This window comes from Pongo abelii, chromosome 19 (genome assembly GCF_028885655.2).
Source record: "Pongo abelii isolate AG06213 chromosome 19, NHGRI_mPonAbe1-v2.0_pri, whole genome shotgun sequence".
Classification (NCBI taxonomy): domain Eukaryota; kingdom Metazoa; phylum Chordata; class Mammalia; order Primates; family Hominidae; genus Pongo; species Pongo abelii.
The window spans coordinates 53232109-53256884 of record NC_072004.2 but is presented as its reverse complement, the minus strand read 5'-3'; the positions used below and the strand labels follow the sequence as shown (position 1 = coordinate 53256884).

The 24776-nt window shown below is 52.4% G+C and overlaps 2 protein-coding genes across 27 annotated transcripts in view; one reads left to right on the top strand and one right to left on the bottom strand.

Annotated features, from left to right (window-relative positions):
* Window positions 1-24776, bottom strand: part of LOC100449172 (unconventional myosin-XIX) — a 77435-nt gene that overhangs the window by 664 nt on the left and 51995 nt on the right. For 11 of the 22 annotated variants that reach the window (XM_054536912.2, XM_063718795.1, XM_054536913.2 and 8 more), the window contains 4 exons: window positions 21791-21929; window positions 21282-21430; window positions 18974-19087; window positions 13709-16131 (listed from right to left, as the gene is read on the bottom strand). In XM_054536912.2, the coding sequence (XP_054392887.1) occupies window positions 15859-16131; window positions 18974-19087; window positions 21282-21430; window positions 21791-21929 (675 nt within the window). In that variant the 3' untranslated portion in view covers window positions 13709-15858. Of the gene's footprint in view, window positions 1-486; window positions 4891-5540; window positions 6003-13708; window positions 16132-18973; window positions 19088-21281; window positions 21431-21790; window positions 21930-24776 lie in introns of those variants that run through there. The other 11 variants (XM_063718786.1, XM_063718784.1, XM_063718783.1 and 8 more) reach the window with 4 other exon arrangements.
* On the top strand, window positions 37-11686 carry LOC100462373 (TBC1 domain family member 3G). Of its 5 annotated transcripts, XM_054536882.2 has the most exons (15): window positions 37-374; window positions 1803-1875; window positions 2038-2120; window positions 3407-3446; window positions 3929-4006; window positions 4459-4566; window positions 4897-5006; window positions 6253-6301; window positions 6827-6947; window positions 7661-7755; window positions 8154-8219; window positions 8682-8781; window positions 9152-9304; window positions 10286-10721; window positions 10765-11208. In XM_054536882.2, the coding sequence occupies exons 2-15, from the start codon at window positions 1804-1806 to the stop codon at window positions 10895-10897; spliced, it is 1644 nt and encodes a 547-aa protein (XP_054392857.1). In that variant the 5' UTR covers window positions 37-374; window position 1803; the 3' UTR covers window positions 10898-11208. The 5 variants fall into 5 exon arrangements, with proteins under 5 accessions (XP_054392857.1, XP_054392852.1, XP_054392853.1 ...); XM_054536877.2 differs by having other exon boundaries at window positions 39-374; window positions 3929-4102; window positions 10286-11686; XM_054536878.2 differs by having other exon boundaries at window positions 40-374; window positions 10286-11686.

Genomic DNA, 24776 nt, shown 5'->3' with positions numbered 1-24776 from the left:
AGTGATGAGGAACTGGGTGCACACATGAGTGGGGCAGCCGGGCCTCGCCAGAGAAGCAACACACACGTGTACAGACGTGTTTACCCACATACACGTGTGAACGCACGTGCACAAACACATCGCAGGCAGGCATGTTGACGCCTCAGGCAGCGGAGGACCCTGACTATGGGCCCTGCTGACCCGGGCAAGGCCCCATTGTGATGCGTGCCATGACCTCAGAATGTCACTGGTGCTTAGCACCTATCCGCTCTCTGGCCTGCCTCAGTGTTCTACAGCAGTTACACACAGGCGGTGGTATCTGTGAGCAGCTCTGTGGACTCAAAGGTTTTCTCCCTGAGAGGCATAACCCAGGCCAGCTGATTCATCAGAATCAGGTGAGTGACCTGCTCTCTTCCCTCCAGGTTGACTTGGGGACAGTGGCTACGGTGTGGGCGGTGTTGGCATCTGTGGGGCAGCTACCGAGGAGGGTCATCCCTGAGCACTCACCAGGCGCCCGTTCTACACTGCCCGTGTAGACGATTGGCTCTTTCGTCCTCATGGTGGCTTCGTAGAGTGGGTGCTGTTCCCAAATGTACCCATTCGACAGATGAGACGTCTGGGGTCAGAGAGGCAGTAACCGGCCTGGGAATCCAGACGTGACCCTGAGTTTTGCTCTCAGCCCTGCCGTGTGCTGTGCTGGAATTCAGGCCTGAACCCTGTGACCTCCCTGCCCTAGATCCCAAATCTGCCCAGGTTTCCGATCCCGATGGGGCAGAGCCTGGTCCTGGCATAGCCACTGGTATAGCTCCACTGTGGGTGGGGTGAATAGGACGGTCCTCAGAACACCTCTGTGCCCTAAGCTGGGTCCTGATGGTCGCTGTGGGCCTCACTGAACACACATGGTCCCTTGTCTGGGGGAGCCTGCTGCCCTTGGGCAGCTGTGGAAAATGAAGGATCCCTGGAGGACTGGCTGAGGGGAGACTATCTTCCCTTCTGTTCAAAGGGGTCCAGGCACTAGGGTTCTCCCCAGGTATTTCTTGCTCTGTGTGGTCCTCTTGGGGCCTCACCCTCCTTTTGTCCCGAGTATTCCCAGGAGGGACGGTCCATCCAGGTGTTCTCTAGGACCAAGGACCCAATGTTCTTCCTCAGTGACCCAGGAAAATGAAGTCTCCTCCTGTAGGGACAGCTCAGAGTGGTGGACTCCACAGTCCCTCTGCAAGAGATGTGGTTTCCATGAGTACAATAGATCTTTTTCATCCCCAAACTGAACACCCTCCTGCTCAACAGGTGTTATTCCTAAAGTGGATTCACTGTTCAGACTGAAGGGCCATGGTAGCCAAAGTGATGGGCGGAGTAGAACCGAGCAGTCAGGAGAGATCTTGTTCACTGTAGGAAATGGGGCATCTCTGTGGCCCTGAGCATCCCAGGAGGCCGAGTGTACAGAGACCTCTGGTCGCTGAGCCCACTCTGCCTCCACATCCCTGGAATAGCCCATCATGGGCCCTTCACCATTGGCAGGTGGAAACCATTCAACCTGCTGGGGCACGTGTGCCCCCATTTCATGGCATTTGGGGACAACAGGATTCTCTGTCTAGGTCCCACTGTACTCAAGTCCTTGGGAAGATGCCCACCCCTGCTTGGGACTTGAGACTCCAGAGACTCGAGCAGCTGTGGGCCACTGGGTCTGGCCCCTTTTTACCTGGGGGCCATGGTGGAATGGGGTTTACGCAGCCAGCCAGCATCTGGGAGTCCGGCGGGAGCGGTTCAGGTGTTCTCCGAAGCTGTCAGGTACAGTGTAACCTTTAGACAATTTTGTCTCACAGGATGGACAAGGTAGAGGACACGGACAGTTGGTGGGCACAAGAGCGAGAGGGCATCATTATGAAATACGAAAAGGTACAAGTCGGTCTGCTTCTTGGAGGGAGGCCTCTTCCAGTGCACCCTGGTCAAAGGGTCCTGCGCTCCCTAGGAGCACAGGGCAGGGATGGGTGTCCAAAGCCCCCAGGCCCTTGCACCCTTTACCTTGGACCCCTCAGCAAGGCTCCCTCTGGGCTACAGGGACACCGAGCTGGGCTGCCAGACGACAAGGGGCCTGTGCCTGTTGGAATCTACGGCAACATTGATCACGTTGGAATTCTGCAGTGAGTCCTCTGCACTCCCCTCACCCCTAAAGCACCTGTCTCAGCTCAGGGATGGGTTTGCTTTTAGAAAGGCCTTTCTGATGCAGGACATGTCTCGCCAGGTCTGGTCAACCTCCTTTCCAGGGACAGAACTCCTCCCTGGCTCCCCTGCAGGTCCAGCCCGAGGTTGTTGTTAGGCCAGAGGTGTGGGGCCCATCTAGGGAGCCGGTGGCAATGGAGACTGGGCTAGGTCAGGCACCTGGGCTCTCAGCAGTTCTGTCGGCAAGTGAGCACAAGAGGAGCAGGGCAGCCTGAGGGTCTGGCTCTGTCTACTTGGAGACAACCCCAGTGAGATCCAAGGGTTGTGGCCACAGGGTGAGGGGACGCCTGGCCCAGCCTCGGGGCTGTTGTCCAGCAGGTCTCTGAGGGCCCACCTGCCCCTGTTCTCCCCCATTCCCCTAGAGCTACAGCCCTCACTGTCCCGTGAGGGGAAAAGGCATGGTGACAATGGTGGCTGTAGCCCTAGGAGAATGGGGGAGAAGATGGGCAGGGCCCCATTCTGGGCATCTCACGGTGAGGCCAGGGAGGCAGCAGGGCTTGTGGCTAAAGACCCTGGGTCTGGTGCTGGGAAGGGATCTGGGGCCAGGTAAGAGGAGCCCAGCCAGGAGCGTATCCCTCAGGGATCATAAGATGGAGAGACAGAGGATCCCTGGGGAGGTAGGGTGGGAGGGAGCTGATGAGCCGCGCCACTTCTGAAACGCAGGTGTGTGGCTCGGGTGCAGGGAGAGGCAGGTGGATGCTGGGAGGTCAGAACCTGCAAGGGCCTTGGGGCTGTCAAGTGGGATGGGCCCCTGGTGCACCCAGAGTACACCAGGCAGGTCTCAGGGCAGTCTCCCTTGACCCTGGTGGGGTGATGTGGTCACTCCCTGAGGGACTCCTGTCAGGGCCCGGTCGCCCACCGTGGGTGACCCCCATCCCATCTCAGGGCTAACCTTTCTCAGCTGCAGCAGAAAGCACCACCTGGAGTCCAGGGCGGGCAGCCCCACTGGGCAGCCTGACCACCTCCCATGCCAGGGGCCCCAGTAACCCCGGCCAGGCTGTCCCTGCACTCCTTCTTCTCCCAGGTCCTGCCCCTCCTGGGAGTCAGACCCACAGGAAAGCCCTTGTCCTCCCTTCCCTGTGCCTTCTCCTGGGCTGAGCCCTGAGCTGGATAGGGACAGAGCCAGTGCTTTCTAGGGGTCTGCTCCCAGGCTGGGGTGGCTCCAGGCCCCGTGCAGATCCTCAGCTCTCCCTGGGTTGCCTTACAGTGAGACGGAGCTGCCTCCTCTGGCTGCACAGGAGGTGAAGGTAAGAGCCTGATGCATGGAGGGGCTGGTCCAGGGACGTAGGGACTGGGCGGGTGTTCAGTGAGGCAGAGGAAGCAGCCAGCCTGGGCTGTGGTGGGTGAGGGCAACACGCTGTCACTGGGAGGGGCAGCAGTCCCTGCTGGACCTGACCCCAGGTTGCTGTTAACTTTGGCAGTTTGATAACATTTTCAAAAGGAGAACACCGTCCTGGCTTGGGGGTGGCTGCGTGCTTGTGTCAGGACCCCACCTAGAGGCTGGGACCTAAGACTGGTGTGTCTGTGGCCTGAGGTTGGTACATCCTGGGGTCCCAAAGCCAGCCCACTGGTGCTCATTTGCTCAAAGGCTCTCAGCCCTTGAGGTCTGCCCTTCCCTGGCTCCTACCAGCTGGGTCCCACCAGGGCTCCAGAGCCCAAGAGCCAGCATCCACGGGCGGCTCTGGGAAGCCTGGCAGCTCCGCTAATTCCAACATGCCTCATTTGACAGAATCGGTGGGAGATGAGACGGACGAGCAAGTGGAGGAAAATGCTGGGAGAATGGGAGACATATAAGCACAGTACAAAAGTAATGTGTGGGGGGAGAGGCCCCCGAAAGCACTCTCTGCAGAGACAGGGGACAGGCACCCATGGCTGTGGCCTGGCACCGTCAGCCTCTCAGAGGGTGGGTGGCACACTGTCCTCGCCCGGAGGACTGCAGACCTGGTCGCCAGATTCCCTACCTGTTCATGCAAGCGTCACCTTGCTGGGAGGGAATTTGAATCTAGGGCTGGGAACACCCAGAGCTCAAGGCTAGGGATGCCCTGGTGACCTGAAGGAAGGAAAAGGTTCAGATCAGAGTTTCGACTCTGAGTGTCCATCCACTGTTTCAGTCCTGGGAAGGGAGACCCTGTCCCAACTTGATTTCACCTCTACTGAGGAATCATGGGGCCAAAACCGACAATTTCCAGAATCCCCGGGCTCTGGTCCTCACTGGGGTCACCCTGTGGCCTGTGACAACAGTTTGTTTTCTGCCCACAGCTCATAGATCGAGTGTACAAGGGAATTCCCATGAACATCCGGGGCCTGGTGTGGTCAGTCCTCCTGAACATTCAGGAAATCAAGTTGAAAAACCCGAGAAAATACAAGGTACTCTCAGCCAGAGCACAACAAACAGGACAGGCCGTGTCAGGGGCCCAGGTCTCCAGCTGGAGGGAACGTCAAGACCACCCTGGGGGGCTGGGGGTGAAGGTCAGATGAACACCCTGGGCACAGATGGTTACACAGTCACCACAGACAAACTCAGCTGTGGTGACCCTCCCTGGCTTCAGTAACAAGCCAAAATGCAGCTTTCTGCAGAAGGAAACCTTCCTTCTGTCCTTTCTTCCCGAAGTGCTGACTGTGGGCTGACTGCCATTGGGGGCAGGGAGTCTTCCATCTGTTCTGAGGCTGCTTCCTCCTCTTGGCCCTGCCCTACAGATCATGAAAGAGAAGGGCAAGAGGTCATCTGAACACATCCACCAGATCGACCTGGACGTAAGCGGGACCTTAAGGAAGCATGTCTTCTTCAGGGATCGATATGGAGCCAAGTAAGCCTACGGGAGCCACAGGGCCCCAGGGGAGATGGAGTGAACGAGAGGGATGGGGGCTTCCCTGAAGCAGAAGCCAGGGTCACCCAGGAGGGATGAGAGAGCTGCCAAGAGCTCTCCTGGCCCAGGGAGCAGCCGGCACCATGAACTGAGCACCTCCCTGGTTCCAAGGCCTGGGTCAGACTGGAACATGTGGGGCCAGAACCCAGGAGGATCCTGAGGAGACAGAAGACAGCAAAGAAAATCATGCACAATGGTGAAAGGTGCTCTCCCTGACCCATGGGGACCCATGGTAGGACCCACAGGAGGGTGGCAGGATAGAGGGCCCATGAGCCCCCCCCAGGCAACAATGACAGCAACCAAATGCTGGGAGAATTAGGGGTCCTGGAAACTCTCATCTAGGTCTGCTGGGAACATGACATGGCACAGCCACGTTGGCAGCCAGTTGGGCAGTGGCTCACAAAGCTCAGTGGACTTGAACCATGCATCCCCAAAGTGTCACAGATATTGAACCCACTGATTTGAAAACTGACATCCACATGAAACCTGCATGCCAGGTTCACTGCTTGATTCCTTGTCACTCACACACGGAGCCTTCGGGGATGGCCTTGAACATGGGAGAGCAAGGCTGGTCCTCCCTTCAAACGGAAGACCCAGTGAGAAAAGGGAAGGAGCCAGTGATGCCTGCACGAATGTGGGTGGATCCTAGATGCATTTTGCTAAGGGAAAGAAGCCAGACCCAATAAGCTACCACAGTAGGATTCCCATTCCTAGGTCATTCTGGAAAAGGGCAGACCATAGGGACTGAGAAGCAGTCTGGGTGGCCAGGGGCTGACGGATCAGGGAGAGGCTGGGTGCATAGGGGCCACCCTGGAGACTTGGAGGATGAAGGAGTCGCTCCAGGAGGGGCTGCAGTGGTGGCCAGGAGACTCTGCACATTGGTTTGCAACCGTGGAGGAACTGTACACCCACAGACTGAACCGGCGTGTCTGCAAACTGAAAGAAAAAAAAAATCATTCAGAGTGAAAAGGATCAGGCAAGTCACTGTACAACTAGGCTATTTGCATGTCACAGATGTGGATTTTACTGAAACATTTCTTCAACAGTCTCAGGCCCTGAAAAGCTCACTGCTTATCCGGTGAATCATCTGAACCTGAAATAGGATTTGCTGTTAGGCTGTGTAGACAAAGTGAAACTAACAGCATCTGCACAAACCAAACCATAGCCCCCTTTCTCTGTTTCCTAGGCAGCGGGAACTATTCTACATCCTCCTGGCATATTCGCAGTATAACCCGGTGAGTATTCCCGGCAGTGAGGTTCCCGGGCCGTATTTCCATATTCACAGGATTGGGTGTCTGGTGGGGGTGTCGTTGCTTCTTTTAAAGTTAGTATTTGTGACCCACCAGGATATAGGAGGTAGGATTCCAGCTCACTGCTGGCATAAACCTCCAAGCAAGGGGGTGGTATCAAGGGGTCAAGCTGACACACAAAGGAGTCAGGGCCTGGACTCCTGCTGTCACTTGGGCCTGACCACCACTTCTCAGAACAAGAAATGGTGCCCTCCTCCTGGGGCTGCCCCGAAGCCCAGGAGCTTGGCAGCATCGCACACAGGATGGTCCTATCGGCAGACATTTTGGACAAGGTGCTGAAGTGCCTGATGGACTTGGCTCTTGTCATGAAATGAATTTACATCCCGAGGAAGCCTCTTCTTCAGAGGAAGCCTCTCCAGTCACCTCTGCCCTCTCCAATGACATGAGTCCTCCCAGGTGACCTCAGAACTCCCAGGTGATGTCCTTCCATGGTGACTCTGGCTCTTGCAGGAGGTGGGCTACTGCAGGGACCTCAGCCACATCGCCGCCTTGTTCCTCCTTTACCTGCCTGAGGAGGATGCATTCTGGGCACTGGTGCAGCTGCTGGCCAGTGAGAGGCACTCTCTGCAGCGTAAGTGAACAGCTGCCCAGGGGACCTCCCGCAGCCAGAACTGGGGATGGCCACCCTGGCCAGGTGATCACAGCTTTCAGCCAAGGCACCCTCCTTGTGTCACCAGCTTGTTGGGAGACTTTAGGATGTCTCTGCTGAGGGTCCCACAGGAGTCCACGGCTAACCCCCAAAGCCCAAATCAGACGCCTTTCATCCCCATCAGCAGAGGGCATCTCATCCTCCCCGTGGCCACCCTCTGTGTCCTGGAGCCAAACCCTCCGGCTCTGATTCGGTGCAGCTGACTCTCCCCTCCCTGAGAGTCCTCCTGCCCTCCAGCTGCCCAGGCTCCTGCTGCCATTGGTGCCCATGAATGGGCCGACCAAGCCCAGGTGGCAGCATCTCCCCATCCCCTGTTCACTGGCCCGACCCCACTTCCAGGAGATGACCAGGAAGCCCAGCACCCACACAGTTCTGGCCACCCTGTCGTGGCCTCAAAGTCAGGCTTGCCCTTTTTGCACCCTGGCCCAGGAGGCCTCCAGGAGAACCTCCAGCCAGGCTCCAGGGAATGATCCCGCCCCACCTCCCCAGGGTAAAGGCCGCATGGTGGGGTCACCAGATGGGAGGGTGGGAGGCCTTGGGGTTTGGGGGCCTCTCCAGCTGCCCAGCTCTTGCAGCTGATGGCTCCACATCTTGGGGGAAGGCTCTGATTTCATGATGGGCTGGGGGCTTCTCAGGATTTCACAGCCCAAATGGCGGGACAGTCCAGGGGCTCCAAGACCAACAGGAACATGTGGTACCCACGTCGCAACTCAAGACCATGTGGCATCAGGTGAGTTTATGGTCCCCTCAGCTCTTCCCAGAGGCCCTGCCTCCCATGGGGCTGTAAGGAGCAGGGGAGCTGGAGCCCCTCGTGGGGCTGGTGACTGGTTGAGTCCCAGCCAGGGCCTGACCTGGGACATCCGGTTCTCCATGGTCTGGGAGTTGGTTTCCTTTCCTCCTCCTCCTCCTCCTCCTGGAGGAGACAGAGGCACAGGGATGGGGGCCCAGCTCCCGCAGAGCAGGGCAAAGGGCAGTGTGTCCACCGGGAGTGTGGGAAGGTGACAGTGTTGTGGGGAGCTCTGGACACTGCCCAGTGTTCTGCACTAGGGGAAGGGTCTTCAGAGGCCCTGGAAGAGGGAGGTTTTTAGGGCAGCCCAGTGGCCTGAGCACCTCTGTTGCTTCCATCAGGACAAGGAAGGTCTACGTGGGCAGTGTTCCTCATTAGGCTGCCTTATCCGGACACTGATTGATGGGGTAAGGAGGCATAGGGAGACCCTGGCTCAGGGACCCTCCTTGCCCTGCAGTGCTCTGCTTCCCCAGCCCGGGGGTCTGGCTCACTCCCAGCCCACAGGAGGCTCAGGCGGGTCCCCAAAGGACACACAAGCAAAACCCTCTGCCCAAGAGGGGTCATCCCAGGGCAATGGCTGGGGCTCAGGCCCAGCCTCATGGGCAGACTGGGCCAGGACCCACTTGAGAGGGCTCAGGGAAGCCTCAAGCTCTGGGCAAGCCCCTCTTTCCAGGAGCCACATCCCCACTCAAATGAGTGCCCCCCATGAGGAGCTGCAAGACCTTGTCTGACCCAGCGTCCTGGAGGGCTCAGGCGACCCTCATGGGGAAGGTCACTGACTCTGGAGACTGAAGCCCCAGCGTGCGAAGCTCGAGCCACCAGCCCCAGCCTGGAAGGACCAGGTTCTTTCACATCTGCTGTCCCCACAGATCTCTCTCGGGCTAACCCTGCGCCTGTGGGACGTGTATTTGCTGGAAGGAGAACAGGTGTTGATGTCGATAACAAGCATTGCCTTTAAGGTTCAGCAGAGTAAGTCTACGTCCACCCAGTGGGGCCTGGGGAGCCCTGGGGTCAGACCCTGACTGGCCCGAGGGCAGCTTCCTCACACTGTCCTCATGATCCTCAGTTCTGGCCCAGAGGGAGGTCTGGCCAGGGGGGCTGGGCAGGACACTGTGACACCAAGTCCATCCCCCACATGACCCAGATGAAAGTCCAGAGTGTGGTGCGCACTTCCCTGCCCAGGTCGCCGCCCAGCCACAGTCTCCTGTGTATATCTGGATGCCTGGGGTGGCCACAAAAGGATCCGGCACCGCCCAGTGGGAGACTGAAGTGGCCATGGGGTATGAGCTGTGACCATTCCCAGGTAACTCTCCTGGCCTGATATCCACCCTGTCCCTAGAGCGCCTCATGAAGACGTCCAGGTGTGGCCTGTGGGCACGTTTTCGGAACCAGTTTGTTTACACCTGGGCCAGGGATGATGACACTGTGCTCAAGCATCTAAGGGCCTCTATGAAGAAACTAACAAGAAAGCAGGAGGACCTGCCACCCCCAGGTGGGCTCCAGTGCCATGTCCCCTCCCATGTCACCCTCTGGGGTAGTCAATAGTAGGGGAGTGCCCGGGACCCGCAACCTTACTACCTGGACCTTCCTCTTCACCTTTTCTTCCTCCTCCTCCTCCTGCACTCTAAGAAGGTACAGGAGGCCCACCGGTCCTCAGGGCAGGCGCTCAGTGCCTGTATACTGGACGTGCTGTGCACGCAGGAGGGGTATGTGGGCAAGACCCTCCAACAAGCCCCCTCCCACTTTCCATGGTGTCTCGCTCTCCCCCTCACAGGGCCCTCAAAGTTACTAGACAAGCCCAGGCCCATTTGTGGGAGACCCGACCCCTCCCTGCAAGCACCCACAGCCTCAGAGAGCAGCAGAGGCCCCACGCACGTGCACGCTCCTCCAAGGTTGCCAGGACAACAAGCCTTGAGCCAGGGAGGCAAGGGAATCAGTGTCCCTGACCTCCACAGCATTCAGGGAGAGGGCACAGGCGGGACCCCGGGCCCAGAGCCAGAACCAAGAGTTCAGCCAGATGTGGGAACGGTCAGTCCTGGCATGGACTGGGCAGCCCAGGAGGGCAGAGGGTGTCCCACGTCTGGGCCCAAAAACCCACCGCAGAGACGGGTCCCCATGTGAGGTGGCAAGGGGCTGGGTGACATCCAAGGCCACACCCACCTGAGTTCTGACTGGGGGCCGTATCCCAGGCCCAACAGCCCTGGGACAATGGTGTGTGGCAGGAAGCCTCCAGCCAGTCTGAATCCTGGGGGCAGTCCCAGGAGCCACCTGCCATGCCACGACAGCTTCCCCACGCCAGGCAGCACACATCCCTCCCTCTGAGATCAGCAGACTACAGGCGTGTCCTCAGTGTCAGGCCACGGGGGCTACACAGAGACCCCGAGGACTACAGAGATGCAGGCAGGTGGGGCCCAGCCCGGAAAGGCCTGCATGGGCTCACTGGAGACGCTGACCGCGTCTGTTTTCCTTTCAGCCAAACCCGAGCAAGGGTCCTCGGCATCCAGGCCTGCGCTGGCTTCACGTGGTGGGAAGACCCTCTGCAAGGGGGACAGGCAGGCCCCTCCAGGCCCACCAGCCCGGTTCCAGCAGCCCATTTGGTCAGATTCCCCGCCACGGGCACCTCGTTCTTCCACACCCTGTCCTGGTGGGGCTGTCCAGGAAGACACCTACCCTGTGGGCACTCGGGGTGTGCCCAGCCCGGCCCTGGCTCAGGGAGGACCTCAGGGTTCCTGGAGATTCCTGCAGTGGAACTCTATGCCCCGCCTCCCAACGGACCTGGATGTAGGGGGTCCTTGGTTCCCCCATTATGATTTCGAACAGAGCTGCTGGGTCCGTGCCATATCCCAGGAGGACCAGCTGGCCACTTGCTGGCTGGCTGAACACCCTGCGGAGGGGGTGAGATTGGCTTTCACTGCACTGAGCCACAACGTGGGCATGGACTTCCCGGCCCTGCAGTGCACCCAGCACTGAATCCGACGAGGGCACCCCCTTCAGAGCTAGGGACGAACAGCAGTGCGCTCCCACCTCAGGGCCTTGCCTCTGCTGCCTCCACTTGGAAAGTTCTCAGTTCCCTCCAGGTTTCTAGAAGCATCTGGGCCAGGTCTCATGGCTGGATGATTTCCCAAGGCTTAACAACCCAAGCAAGCTTCCCATCCTCGTTTTATTTTTTGTTAAACTTATGAAAATTTATTAAAGTGTGCAGCTTGAAAGACATGCACAGATGGAACACACCAGCCCCCAGATCACAAAGCCAACCATGCCTAGCCCCTCCCAGCACCCCCAGCCCCACGACCAGCGTTCTGAATTCTGATGACACCATGAGCCTGCCTTTGTACTTTAAACTCATGGAAGGATAACCACCTTCACGTTATAAAATAAATGTTTCCAGTTGAATGATTTTAGATTTTAGACAGAAATATTGAAAAGGCACTACAGTGTCCTCTTACACCTTCCATCCGGCTGCCCCTAATAATGACATTTTGTAGTCCCATGGCACATAAGAAATTTAGGCCAGGTGTGGTGGCTCACACCTGTAATCCCAGCAATTTGAGAGGTCGAGGTGGGAGGTTCAGGTTCACTTGAGTCTAGAAGTCTGAGACCAGCCTGGGAAACATAGGCGGACCCCGTCTCTAGACAAAAGTCAAATAAATCAGCCAGGCATGGTGGTGTGTGCCTATAGTCCCACCTAGTCAGGAGGCTGAGGCAGGAGGATTGCTGGAGCCCATGAGTTCCAGGAAGCAGTGAGCCATGATTACACCACTGCACTCCAGCCTGGGTGACAGTGTGAGACATTAGCTCTTAAAAAAATTTAAGAAATTTAATGTGGGTACAATTCTATTAACTAAATAATAATGTGAACTATTATCTATGGTTATTAAGGCTAGAATTATCCCATTTCTGTCTAACTTCTCGTACCTGTCCCAAGATCCCACCTTGGACTCACCCTCTGCCTTCAGCTCATGTCTCTTCAGCTTCCTCCAGATGGTCCAGCAAACACACACCTGGGCTGAATGGTAGAGCTGATTGCTCATACACGAGGGTAGACTGGTGGGCAGGGATTTTCAAACTTATAGAGTAAATGAGTTTTCCATGGTGTTCTGGAGAGCACCGTTTGAGAAACTCTTTGACAGTGAATCTAGGCCTCAATATCCATCAGCTGCTCTAGCTTGACTTTTGCTCAAGCTCAGTGAAAACCTGCTCTGCCGGGTGCACGTGAAAGGGGCAAGGATGAGCAAGATGTAGATAAAGAAGACAGGACACAGGGGGTCTGTCTCAGCTCTATCCCCTGCCTTCAGCACTGAGGGATGAAATCCAACACTTAGGGAATGGTGGCCATGTGCTGGGCCAGGCCCGGGCTCTGAGGATCTGACAGTGAGTGACGCAGAGCCAGGCCTTGCCCTTGGGGAGCTCTCCAGCATACACCTCCCTCTCCCCTCCCAGCGCCCTGCAAAGCAGGCGTCAACGCCATTGTTAATGCACAGAGGAGGAACCTGACTGTTAGACCTGGGTTTTCCAGGGTTGCACGGCTCCTGGGAGACAGATGTGACCCTGAGGGCAGGGCACAGGCCAGTGTAATGCCAGGATGGAATGAGCTGTGATCTGTGCCATGTACAGGCATGGGCCAAGGTGGGACTGACTGATGACTAGGTCAGCCAGGTTGCTGAAAACACTCTTGGGTCCTCACCTGCCGGTTCCCAGGAGTCTGGAACTGCCAGGACAGTGGTGGCAGGTCCCCCATCCTCAGCTGGGTGGGCCTGGATAGAACAGCAAGGCGAGGGCACATTTCCCCGGCCATTCCCTCCAGGCACAGCTGTGACCTGCTCATTCCAATTTTGTGGAAATATTTCCACACACACAGAATTGCAAATAGCAGTGGACATGGTGAGAGGCGTTTGGACATGGGATAGGCAGGATTTTGGAGGCAGAGCCTCCAGGGCTTGCCAATGGGTTAGCTGCAGGGCTTGAGAGGGAATGGAGAATCCGGGATGATGTGTTCAAATCGGTCTGTTCGCTTCCTCCGTGCCACGCCTGTGCTGGGCACTGGGAGAGACAGATGAGCACAGGAGTGCCAGGCTGGGGGAGGTGTGGGGGGAAGCCCAGAGTGTCTGGGCAGGGTAGGAAGCTCACAGTGTCTACTGGGAGCTGAAGGCTTATGTCTACCTCAGTGCCATCCACGTTCTCTGTATGAACAAGTACAGGCTGAACTGCCTGGAGGAGGAGCAGCTGCTGTTGCTGGTGACCAGCACGTTCAGGAATGGAGACTGCTCTGGTAACGGAGAGGTGGGTGGCCTGAGGTCTGGATGGTCTAGGGGGTGATAGGGCACAGGAGGACACAGGAAAGGGTCTGGGGGATGCAGGACATCCTACAGAGGGCGTTTGGGAGTCAGTGCTCAGGTCACTCCAGGTCACTCCAGGTCACGCAGGTCATTTGCCTGCCTCTGTCATAATTATTGCCATATGAGAGAGTGCCACCTTTCCTATGACATAATTTAGATATTTCTGTGAATGGCCTACCTGTTTATATTTACAACTTCATGTTTAAAGGAAATTTGTATCACTCTCACTAATGGAAAGCCAGTAAAACATAAATTCAATGAAAACAAAATGAAGTCAATGAATTTCAGCTAGATACTATTCCCTGACCAAGGCCTGCTGGAGGTGGTACAACCAGGGTTGGAATTGAGATCTGCCAAGCTTCTGAGTTTATTCTGTTTCCCCCACACCAGGGTTCCTCAACACTGCATTACTGACATCAGGGGCCAGACAATTCTTTCTGATGGGGGCTGTCCTGCACCTGGCGGGATGTTTAGCAGCTTCTCTGGCCTCCACCCACTGGAAGCCAGGGGAATGCAGAAGAGGCTTGCTCATTCTCCCATTTAATGCTCAGGACAATATCTGACATAAATGTTATGTCTTTTATTTTATAAATGAAGAAAATGAGACTCAGAAAGGTTTAAGTGAGTCACCTAAGAACACACAGTCAGCAAGAGGTAGAACCCAAACTGAACACAGGTGTCCATGTGAGACAACAAAAAAGTTCAGGTTCCAGCTTCCTTTGAGTCTCTCATTTCAACAATGACCATCGTCTGCATACGAGCTGAAGTACAGGAAACCTGGGCTGAACTCTCCTCCCATCAGGCCTAGGAGCCCCAGACCAGAACCCCAGCCCAAGGTCTCCCAGTCAGGCCCACTGGAGTGAGCTGGCATCCACACTAGCATGGTTTCTCAAAGCTACAGGGATGCCAGTCTTGCTGCTGATGAACAAAATGAAGGGCATTTGCTTCTCCTGCAGGCTGTCGGGATTTAACACAGATTCCTTTTCTTGCTCTCTTCTCCCGTAGCACAAAACAGGGTGCTCCATCCACCTCCCGGTGTTCCAGGCTTTGTTGCATGTTCTCTTTAATTTCTCCCACTCTCGCAGTGCACCCTACCCTCATCTCCCTGGCAACTTTTCTGCTTTATTGACACCTGGATCACAAGAACACTTGTGAGGCCCCTTAACAAGCTACATCCCAAATTATCATTCCACTTTGTCCTCAGCCAGTGCCCAGGTCCAACTCGCTCTCCTGGGGTGACTTTCTTTCCTGCCCAATATGGTTTCATCATCTGTAAATTGGGGATAATTAAAGTCTTGATCCTGATATTGGACTCTCAAAGCAGAAGTAGCGAGCTCAGCCAAGTCACTTAAACAAGAGGAGACATTCCTTGTGAACCAAAAGGGCACTGGTCACAAGGGCTGCTCCTTCTTCTCTCAGGCCTCTCCAGCACGCCCTTGGCTCAGCCAAAGAAGAGACTCAGGCTGTGCTTCTGCGCTGTCGGGATAACATGGGTACCTGGTCCTTGACCCTGGGACTTTAACAGTTCCCTCATGTGGCTCAGTTCTATAGCTTCAATGACACAAAGTGGCTTTTGCTCAAAATAGCTTTTGATAGGTTAAGGTACTCCTCTGCCACTCTAAGTCTGTGTGGAACAGTTCTAAGTAAGAGACGTTTATTCCTCTGATCCCGAGGAAGGGAGGAAAAGGCAATGACATTAACCACGTGTTGGACTTCAGCCACTGGAAAACCCTGGTGTTGGCTGCTGCCAGTGCAACCTGGGATAGCGTCACAAACATCAACGATGCCAGGAGGCCCCACTTCATCCAGGGAGTGGGGAGTCGGGATAGGCATGCATACCGGTTCTTATTCAGCAGAGACACTTCCTCTTTATCTGTTTCTGGGTGAGAACCAGCACCATTTCCCTGGTGACAGGGGCCCCAGCTAGGAACCATACAGGGTAGGATGCTACCCTACCCTAGACACCCAGCAGGGAAAATGCCATTTTGCAGATGCAGGAGTGGTTAGACTTTGAAATGGTCATGCTGGACTGCAACACCACGTGGGTCCTCAAATGATTATGAGTTTCTGCCCTCAGGCACATAAGGCCCCAGCAGAAGCAACCTGAGAGTGGACCTGAAACACCATGGGTATGTGTGTCTGTTGGGGCATCATAGAGAAGGTTTCTATTCCATATGGTCCTCAGGGCCAAGTTAGCCTGGCTCCAATCCTAGCACCGCCACTCACAAGCCTTGACTGTGAGCAAATCACTTACGTTCTCTGAGTTCCAGCTCCCTGGTTTCTCTAATGGGAATTGGATATCTCACTATAACCCTGCTTTTGTGCAACTGGCACAATGAGTTGCTTGCTAAGTGTGAAAATCCCCCTTCTCCTTCTGTTTCCCTGCTGACCAACAGTTGTGGCCAAAAGCTGAATTTAGCCAAAAGCTAAATTTTTGCAAAACTTTAATATAAATTGATATTAAATATAGAAATAGAAACAAAAGGGCTAGATCTGCCTATGTTACAGGATCTTGGTTAATGCTAAGAGCTCAAAAGACCTGGGTCAATTACATAGTGTCTTTCTCTGCCAAGCCGATTAAACAGTCCCTAAAATAAAGGCTATAGGTCTTGGGGTCTCCCAAAACTTTGAGAAATAAAGAGGGGGCCTCTATGCTGGGTTGTAACAATTGCACCTCTCACCTGATAGTGGCTTGTGGTGTCCCTGGAGTCTAAAAGCTACATGATGCTCCCTGGGAAGTGGCTTTCTGACTGGTATGCTTGGATCTGTGCAATGGACAGTCATTGGCGGTCCAGAAATCTTTACTCATTTCAGGCTGGTCCAACTCCAAATAATAATATGTCCACTCTACCACTGTTCTCCTCTTCACTGAGCTTCCCTTTCTCAGTTTCATGCTGAAACACCAACACTCACAAATATTACCTTCTCTTACACCAACAAAATGCACAATGATGTCACCCCAAAGTCTTCCGGCCTCACCAGCCTATAGGAAGGAATGAAATTACATCTAAAATACAGCACGGGCTGGCACTCCCTAAATGTAGTATGACTATAGTGTTCAACAACTATAACACAGCCATTCTTTCAAAAAAAATTCATAGTTGTTCCATGGCAGGCAAATCTATGCAAGCCTACTCCCAAAGTACAATGAAGCTGAGAGGCTGAAGAAAGCAGCTGACAAATCCTATCTCTTACAAAGTGGCTGGGCATGGTGGCTTACACTTGTAATCCCAGCACTTTGGGAGGCCAATGCGGGAAGATTACTTGAGGCCAGGAGTTCAAGACCAGCCTGGCCAACATGGCGAAACCCCACTCTACTAAAAATATAAAAATTAGCAGGTCAGGTGTGATGGGTCATGCCTGTAATCCCAGCACTTTGGGAGGCCGAGGCGAGTGGATCACGAGGTCAGGAGATTGAGACCATCCTGGCTAACACAGTGAAACCCGTCTCTACTAAAAATACAAAAAATTAGCCAGGCGTGGTGGCGGGCGCCTGCAGTCCCAGCTACTCAGGAGGCTGAGGCAGGAGAATGGTGTGAACCCGGGAGGCAGAAGTTGCAGTGAGCCGAGATCGTGCCACTGCACTCCAGCCTGGGCAACAGAGCGAGACTCCGTCTCAAAAAAAAAAAAAAAAAAAAAAAAACAACTTAGCTGGGTGTGGTGGTATGCATCTGTAATCCCAGCTACTCGGGAGGCTGAGGCATGAGAATTATTGGAACTGGGGAGGCGGAGGTTGCAGTGGGCTGAGATTGTGCCCCTGCACTCCAGCCTGGGCGACAGAAACCCTGTCTCAAAAAAAACAAAAAACAAAAACAAAATAAAGAGAACGCTATGGGCTCCCGCCATGGGGGATTTATCCTAGGACAGATGGGAATCTGGGGATGTGCAGAAGCAAAGAAGCTTCCAAGCAACAGCTGTGTGGCAGCAGCCCTGAGTAGCCACCAATCCAGACGGAAGAAAAGATGTGGTCTGAGAGCTCTAGGAAGGGTATCTCCAATGAAAGAAGCTGATTTGCTTGCCAGTTTGACAGGTGTTTTCCAGATTTGGTGACAAGTCTGGTAATGAGTTAATAATGGTATATAAAAACTAAACAAGTGAAAAAATGGGGCAATTATTTATTTATTATTTATTTTACTTGCCCCACTTTTTCACTGGTTTAGTTTTTGTACACCACTATTAAACTAAACAGGGAAAACAGGGAAAATAAAAATTATGCAAGAATATATAGTATATTATATGGCTCTGCTATTAATATACACAGGACCATAACCATGTAAATACTGCTTATTAACTTAATTAGAAATTATGAAATAATTATATACAGAATATATATTTTGAGGGCAGGGAAATAAGGGTTAAATCCTCATCAATGTAGGAAGTGAACAGATAAGGTCCAAAACCAAAAAGTCACTAACAATATAAGCAGTAGTTTAAAAATACGGATGTAAACACCCAGATAAACTGATAAAAGATGTGCAAGTAACTGCCATCTGGAGAGAGGGAACAAGGTTGAAACACAAGGAGCAGGTTTGCTGTTTTTCTTTATAAGCTTTGTAGTATTGCTTGATTTTTTGAACTATGTAACTACATTACTATTTATTAAAAATAAATTTTTGAAAATATACCAGGCCCAGCCCAGGGCTACAGTGGCTGCTCAATAAAGGGTTACCAAGCTCTCTGGCCAGATGAGTCTTGGGCCAGGTTCAGCTTCAGTTCCCCAGAGCAATTCTGGGGGACAAGGCTTCGTTGAGAAGCTGGGCATAAGCCACTTCACTAGCCACCTTGATATAGCTCCTAGAGATCCCCTCCTAACCCAAGTCCAAGCCCTCATCCCTGCAACTTACTGTCTTTGTTTTCTTGTCTGTCTCTCTCAGCAGACTAAGTGCCCCCTGAAAGCTACATGTTGCATTTTTCATCCCACTGCCACCCCTCAGTGCCCAGCCAGAAGCCTAGAACCTGGCAAGTTCTCAGTGTTCAGCAATTCTCATATGTGAGTGAAGGCAGGAGGAGTTTACGGTCCAAAGAGTTCCTCATGAAGGTAAAAGTGTTGTGGAAAGGGCGAGGCAGCTGGGTGAGGCTTGTCAAGAAGGTGGCCAGGCCTTGGCCAATAGTCTCCTTTGACCAGCTGTGCAACTCCCCACTCATCTATATCCAACATCCTGTTATGGTTTTGCTACCCAGAAGGCCACGTGGCCATACCAGGAGCTTCTGTCCTCCCCAACACCTGGCCCAATATACTGCCCTTGCCACCATGGGCAACCCAGAGGGTTCAGGTGGTCTACTCCAACAAACTCTTTCCCACAAGAACCCCAGCTACTTTGGAGGAGCACTGCCACATGCCAAGCATGCCACCAGGTACCATATGTACAGTGACTCATTTAACTCTCACAGAAGTCCTATGAGTCAGGTGTTGGTCCTCCCTTTCCATTTTACAAGTGGAAGAACTGAGAGCTTTGCAGAAGCTAAGTACTTTTCTGATGTCTTCTTAACCACTATGCTGGAATCCCCAGCAGCTGACTTTTGTTTCCAGTGGTGTCAGAGCTGGGAGAGACTTTCAATGAGAAAATAAGACTTAGAAAGGAAGCTTCATTCCTATTTCACCCAGGGTGATGGCAGAGCTAGCAGTACAGCCTGGACTGGAATCCTGTCTCTTGACTTCTGGCTCAGTGCTAGCCCACCATTGTGCACCAACCCCAGCTTCAGCCAGCATATCTGGGAATAATTAGGAAGCAAACAACTCCACAAGGAAGGCCAAGGAATGACCCCTGCCTCCCTGTCCACCCAGCCAGTCGTGAGTTGACAGGATGGGAAAGACGTCTTCCTACCTTTCCAGCACCACTCTCTCCACTGACAACAATAGACTGGTTGACTGGTTCAATCAGGCTCTTGACATTCCTGTAGGTCTGTTCACCCACAGTGAACACATGGGGCTTCAGTTTCTGGAACATCAAGGAGTGAAAGGTCATGTGAGGGAATGCCTGTTTTTCAATGATGACTGAGCCAACGATGACTGAGATGGGGAGGCTGCCAATAGCAGTGGTGGGATGCTTCCTCCAGAAAAATTTTCTGGATGTCACAGTGTTAGGCCCAACTTTAGAACCCCTATGCTGGCTTTACCTACTCATCTTCTCTCAGCCTAGAAGCAGTGCTAGCCTTGACCAGTTTATAACATTAACACTTTATACTCCCATCTTATCTTGCTTTAATTGTCTTATCCTTCTGCCTATTACTTCATTTTACTATAATTTGCAATTTGCAAAGTTCTTATAAACTACTAAGTCTGTCCACTAATTGGAAATATAACCGTATTTTATACATAAGGAATGTGAGGTTCAGAGGAGTTAAATAACCTTTCAAGGCCACTCAGCAAGTAAGTATATCCACGACTTAAATTCCAAAACCACTGTTCTCCTTTTCTTCAACAACTATTAACTGTCTTCAATGTACTAGGCATCAATCAAGCTGGATGCTGAGGAAACATAGGAGACTACAACTTGGCTTTTACTTTTCAGGAGGCAGGGCAGACAGCAGACAGGGCTCTCAGGACAGACTTCCCCTGGATTCCAACTGGATACCTCATCATGCATGAACTTCTGGAGGGCCACGCCTCCACAATGCCCAGCTAACCCAGCCAGCAGTGATAACTTAGCCACAGCTTGCTGAGGGAGAAGGCAACTGTTCCATATGGCATCAGAGCCACTCCTCTCTACACCTGCCCTTGCCCCAGCCACCTATCACCTAGAGGGATACAAAGCCTCCAACTGTTGTCTCTGCCTCCTGCCTCACCTTCTTAAACCCAACTCCCAGAGTAATTATTCGTCTAGTGGGTTCTGTTCCCAGTCCCACCTCTACCTGGATGAAGACACTCTGCAGATTCTCTCTGCCTCCTATGGTGCTTCAGACTCTTCACAAACAACCCTGGCTTTCTCGTCTTCCTGCTCTCATCTACTCCCTCTTGCCCCCAAGACCTCCCTCCTGCCAGCAAGTTTTCTCTCACCTCTCCCTGAATGCATCACGCACTTTTACACCAACAAGCTCATTATCTGTCTGTACCTCCACCACCCCACCCCAAATAACTTATCCTTTTCTCAGTAAAAGAATAAGTTACTTTCCTCAGTAGAGATAAACATATGTTGAATTTTCCAGGGCAATCCTTATCGTGCATAATTTCATTCTTTTCTAAAAAGGTAGTTTTGCTGGACTCAGTGGCTCATGCCTATAATCTCAGCACTTTGGGAGGCTACGGCGGGTGGATCACTTGAGGTCAGGAGTTCGAGACCAGCCTGGCCAACATGGTGAAACCCCATCTCTACTAAAATACAAAAATTAGCCAGGCATGGTGGTGGGCACCTGTAGTCCCAGCTACTCGGGAGGCTGAGGCACAAGAATCACTTGAACCCTGGAGGCGGAGGTTGCGGTGAGTCAAGATCGCACTACTGCGCTCCACCCTGGGTGACAGGGAGAGACTCAGTCTCAAAATAAATAGGGCCGGGTGCGGTGGCTCACACCTGTAATTCCAGCACTTTGGGAGGCCGAGGTGGGTGGATCACCTGATGTCAGGAGTTTGAGACCAGCCTGACCAATATGGAGAAACTCCATCTCTACTAAAAATACAAAATTAGCCAGGTGTGGTGGCATATGCCTGTAATCCCAGCTACTGAGGAAGCTGAAGCAGGAGAATTGCTTGAACTCAGGAGGTGGAGGTTGCGCTGAGCCCAGATCACGCCATTGCACTCCAGCCTGGGCAATAAGAGTGAAACTCCATCTCAAAATAAATGAATAATTAAAAAAAAATAAGGTAGTTTGTTAAATACACAAATATATAATACCTTTATAAATCCTTTCCTGTTAATAAAACCACAAACAAGAAAAAAAAATCCTTTCTCTTATGTCTCTATTTTAGGTTTCAAACTCAGTTAAACAAATATTTATTCCCCACTTTGCACCTTCTGTCCTGTAGTCAGTTTTTTATGGTTCAAAATTCTGCCAGCTCCTATTGGGCAGGCCATGGCACTAGCAGACTCTGAATGACCACATGGCTGGTGAATAGATGAATAAGGACAGGGGTAACTGCAAAGAGGTTTAGTGGGAGGTAGAGGAGCCCTGAGGCCACAGGCAGCGGCAGAGCCTTACCTGGGGCTGAGGCGCAGCATGGTACTCTCTCATTAGCTCGGGCGAGTAGAGCTGAGGAACAGGCTTGAAGGGGTTCAAGGCTACCAGGGTGCAGCCAGCATTAGTGTAGAATGTGTCTGCCATGTACCGGGCCTGCAGGCACCTCAGGACTGAGGCAGAGATGCCTTTAGCAAACTCGGGCTCAAATATAGTCAAACCACACACACAGACATCTACTTAAGTAACAGCCCTCTTTCTGCAATTAGCCAAGAATCATTAAATCCCAGCAGCTCCCTGAAGAACAGATACAAGATCTAATTAAGACGAGCTCCAAATCTGAAGCAAAGCATGCCCTGGGGAGCCCAGGTGCAGCTGTCATGCTCCCTCAGGCGGAGGTCTGGAGCAGCCCACCTGGCTCCAGATTAGGAGTCCTGCCGACCTCCGTCTGACCTGGAGAAGCTGTGCTGACTACTCTCATCACACCTCCAACCTCCTGGAGATGGTACTCTTGAGGAATGGGAGGCCCATACCTGTCTCTAGTGTCACAGGATTCACCCTAGTGAGGTCATCCAGCTTGTACAGCAGGACCTCCCCACCCAGGAACTCCTGCAGGTCTTCTCTGAGGTACTCCCTGGCTTGGCCATCAGACCCCAGATTGTGGCCATTGACCTGGAAGAGATAACATGAAGGTGAGGCCAGGCGCAGTGGCTCACGCCTATAATCCCAGCACTCTGGGAGGCCAAGGCGGGTGGGTCACAAGGTGAAGAGATCGAGACCATCCTGGCTAACACGGTGACACCCTGTCTCTACTTAAAAAAATACAAAAAATTAGCCAGGCGTGGCGGGCGCCTGTAGTCCCAGCTACTCGGAAGGCTGAGGCAGGAGAATGGCGTGATCCCGGGAGGCGGAGCTTGCAGTGAGCCAACATTGTGCTACTGCACTCCAGCCTGGGCGACAGAGCAAGACTCTGTCTCAAAAAAAAAAAAGAAAAACCAAAAAACCAAAAAACATAAAGGCCATGACAGCTGGTACTCAGAACAGCTGGCAGCTACAGAAGGGTGGGAACCTGTATAGTAGAAGGAGACTCTGGTATCATAGTCTGGTTGGGTTCAAATTTCAGTTCTGCCTCTTACTAGCCCTGTGAGCCTGGGTAAGTTACCCTCTTTGAGTCACAGTTTCTTTATTTGTAAATAAAGGAAAATAAACTCAACTGACAGGGTTATTGGGAAGAAAAGCAAGAAGAGATATACAAAGCATTTAGTCAGTGCCCGGCATACAGCATGTACTCAACAAATGCTATCTCTTCTGCCAAGAGCTCCGGCCACTTAAGTAGCACTTCCAGGCTACTAGCCTTATTAGAAATAAGGCTATAGGAATGTTGCAAAGGAAAAGAACCATGGGTTAGGCCTTTTTGGGAAGAGACAGTTCAGCTTTTGATGTAAAACAGCTGTACCTTCTGAGAGAGGTAGCCCCACGTCTTCATCACCTGCCTTTTGTGGCTTAAATTTAGGCTGGCTAATGAATTGGTTCCCTTGGCCGGAGTCTGCTTGAGAGACAGCCTGGCTCAGAAGGCTATCTGAGGTGAAGAATAGGCACCAAGGGAACAGGTCCTTTCTCCTCCCTTGCCTATCTTTTTTTTTTCCTTTCTTTTTTAAGAGATGCAATCTTGCTCTGCTACCCAGGCTGCAGTGCAGTGGTGTGATCATATCTCACTGCAGCCTCCAACTCCTGAGCTCAAGTGATCCTTCTGCCTCAGCTTCCCAAGTAATTGGGACTAGAGGCATGAGTCACCCTATCTTCCTTTGCCCGTCCTTGATGTCAAACCTTTCCACATGTATCATCCCTCCACTTCCTCCCGTGGTCCCATTTCTCCTACTGTCTCCTTTGGGGATGCAAGAAAGATAGAGTGGGGGTTGAAGACAGGTATCTTGCTGAAATGTGCTTTTGAAGGAAGAGGTCTGTGATACAACAGGTGAATTTCCAATGAGAATGGTGAGCCTAAAATTTCAAACCTCTCATAGAAATAAGCCATGGTGGCAAGTTTCCTCCAAGAGGCCCAGTAATGCATTTCTTCCAAAACCACTGCCTGTTCTCTGAACTTTGGGCCCACTATAATGCACAAGGTAGGCTCTTGGCCTCCAGAGTAACTACTGAGGTCAGAGCACAGCTATATCTATGCATATCCCTCTGCTTTTATGAAGGGGAAAAAAAAACACCACCACACAAACCACTCACAAACACAGACACAATTTATGAAGAGTTCTGATCCAACCAGAGTGGCATCTGAGTATAGTGATCAAGTACCTGGACTTGAAAGTTAGTTGTCTGGCTTTGAATCCTGATTCTACCTCTTACAGTTATATTACTCTTATGTTAATTTCTTCATCTCTTTGTGCCTCAATTCTCCTCATCTGGTCCCTGTAATCCCAGCTACTTGGGAGGCTGAGGTAGAAGAACCACTTGGGCCTAAAAGTTCGAGGCTGCAATGAGTTATGATCGTACCACTGCACTCTAGCCTGGCCAACAGAGCAAGACCTTGTCTCTAAAGTAAAAAATAAAAATAGAAAAATTTCCAGCTGGCCATAGTGGCTCAAGCCTGTAATCTCAGCACTTAGGGAGGCCAAGGTGACCCTGTCTCTATAAAAAATATTTAAAAATTAGCTGGGTGTTATGGTATGTGCCTGTAACCCCAGCTATTCTAGAGGCTGACGCAGGAGAGTTGCTTAAGCCCAGGAGGCTGAGGCTGCAGTGAGCTATGGTGATATCACTGCACTGGGCGACAAAGTGAGACCCTGTTTCTAATAATTTTTTAAAGTTCTTTTCTGTAAAATGGGATAATGGTACCTACCTCACAGATACAAGCACATAAACACATGAAGGATTTAGAAAGGCCATCTGGAATCTGCCAAAAGGGGTTAGCTATTCTTCTAAAAGTGGCTTTTGTATTTTTTTTTTTTTTGACACAGAGTCTCGCCCTATCGCCCAGGCTGGAGTGCAGTGGCACAATCTTGGCTCACTGCAACCTCTGTCTCCCAGGTTCAAGTGATTCTCATGTCTCAGCCACCCAAGTAACTGGGATCACAGGTATGCACCACCATACCTGGCTAGTTTTTGTATTTTTAGTAGAAATAGGGTTTTGCCATGTTGGCCAGACTGGTCTCGAACTCTTGGCCTCAGGTGATCTGCCCGCCTCGACCTCCCAAAGTATTGGGATTACAGGCATGAGCCACCGTGCCTGGCCTTATTTATTTATTTATTTAAGAGACAGGGTCTCACGGATGGGTGCGGGGGCTCACGCCTGTAAAAGCACTTGGGGAGGCCGAGGCGGACGGATCACCTAAGGTCAGGAGTTTGAGACCAGCCTTGTCAACAGAGTGAGACTCCATCTCTAAAATAAAAATAAATAAATAAATAAATAAATAAAAATTATTAAAAAAAATTTAGAGGCCGGGCGCGGTGGCTCACGCCTGTAGTCCCAGCACTTTGGGAGGCCGAGGTGGGTGGATCACGAGGTCA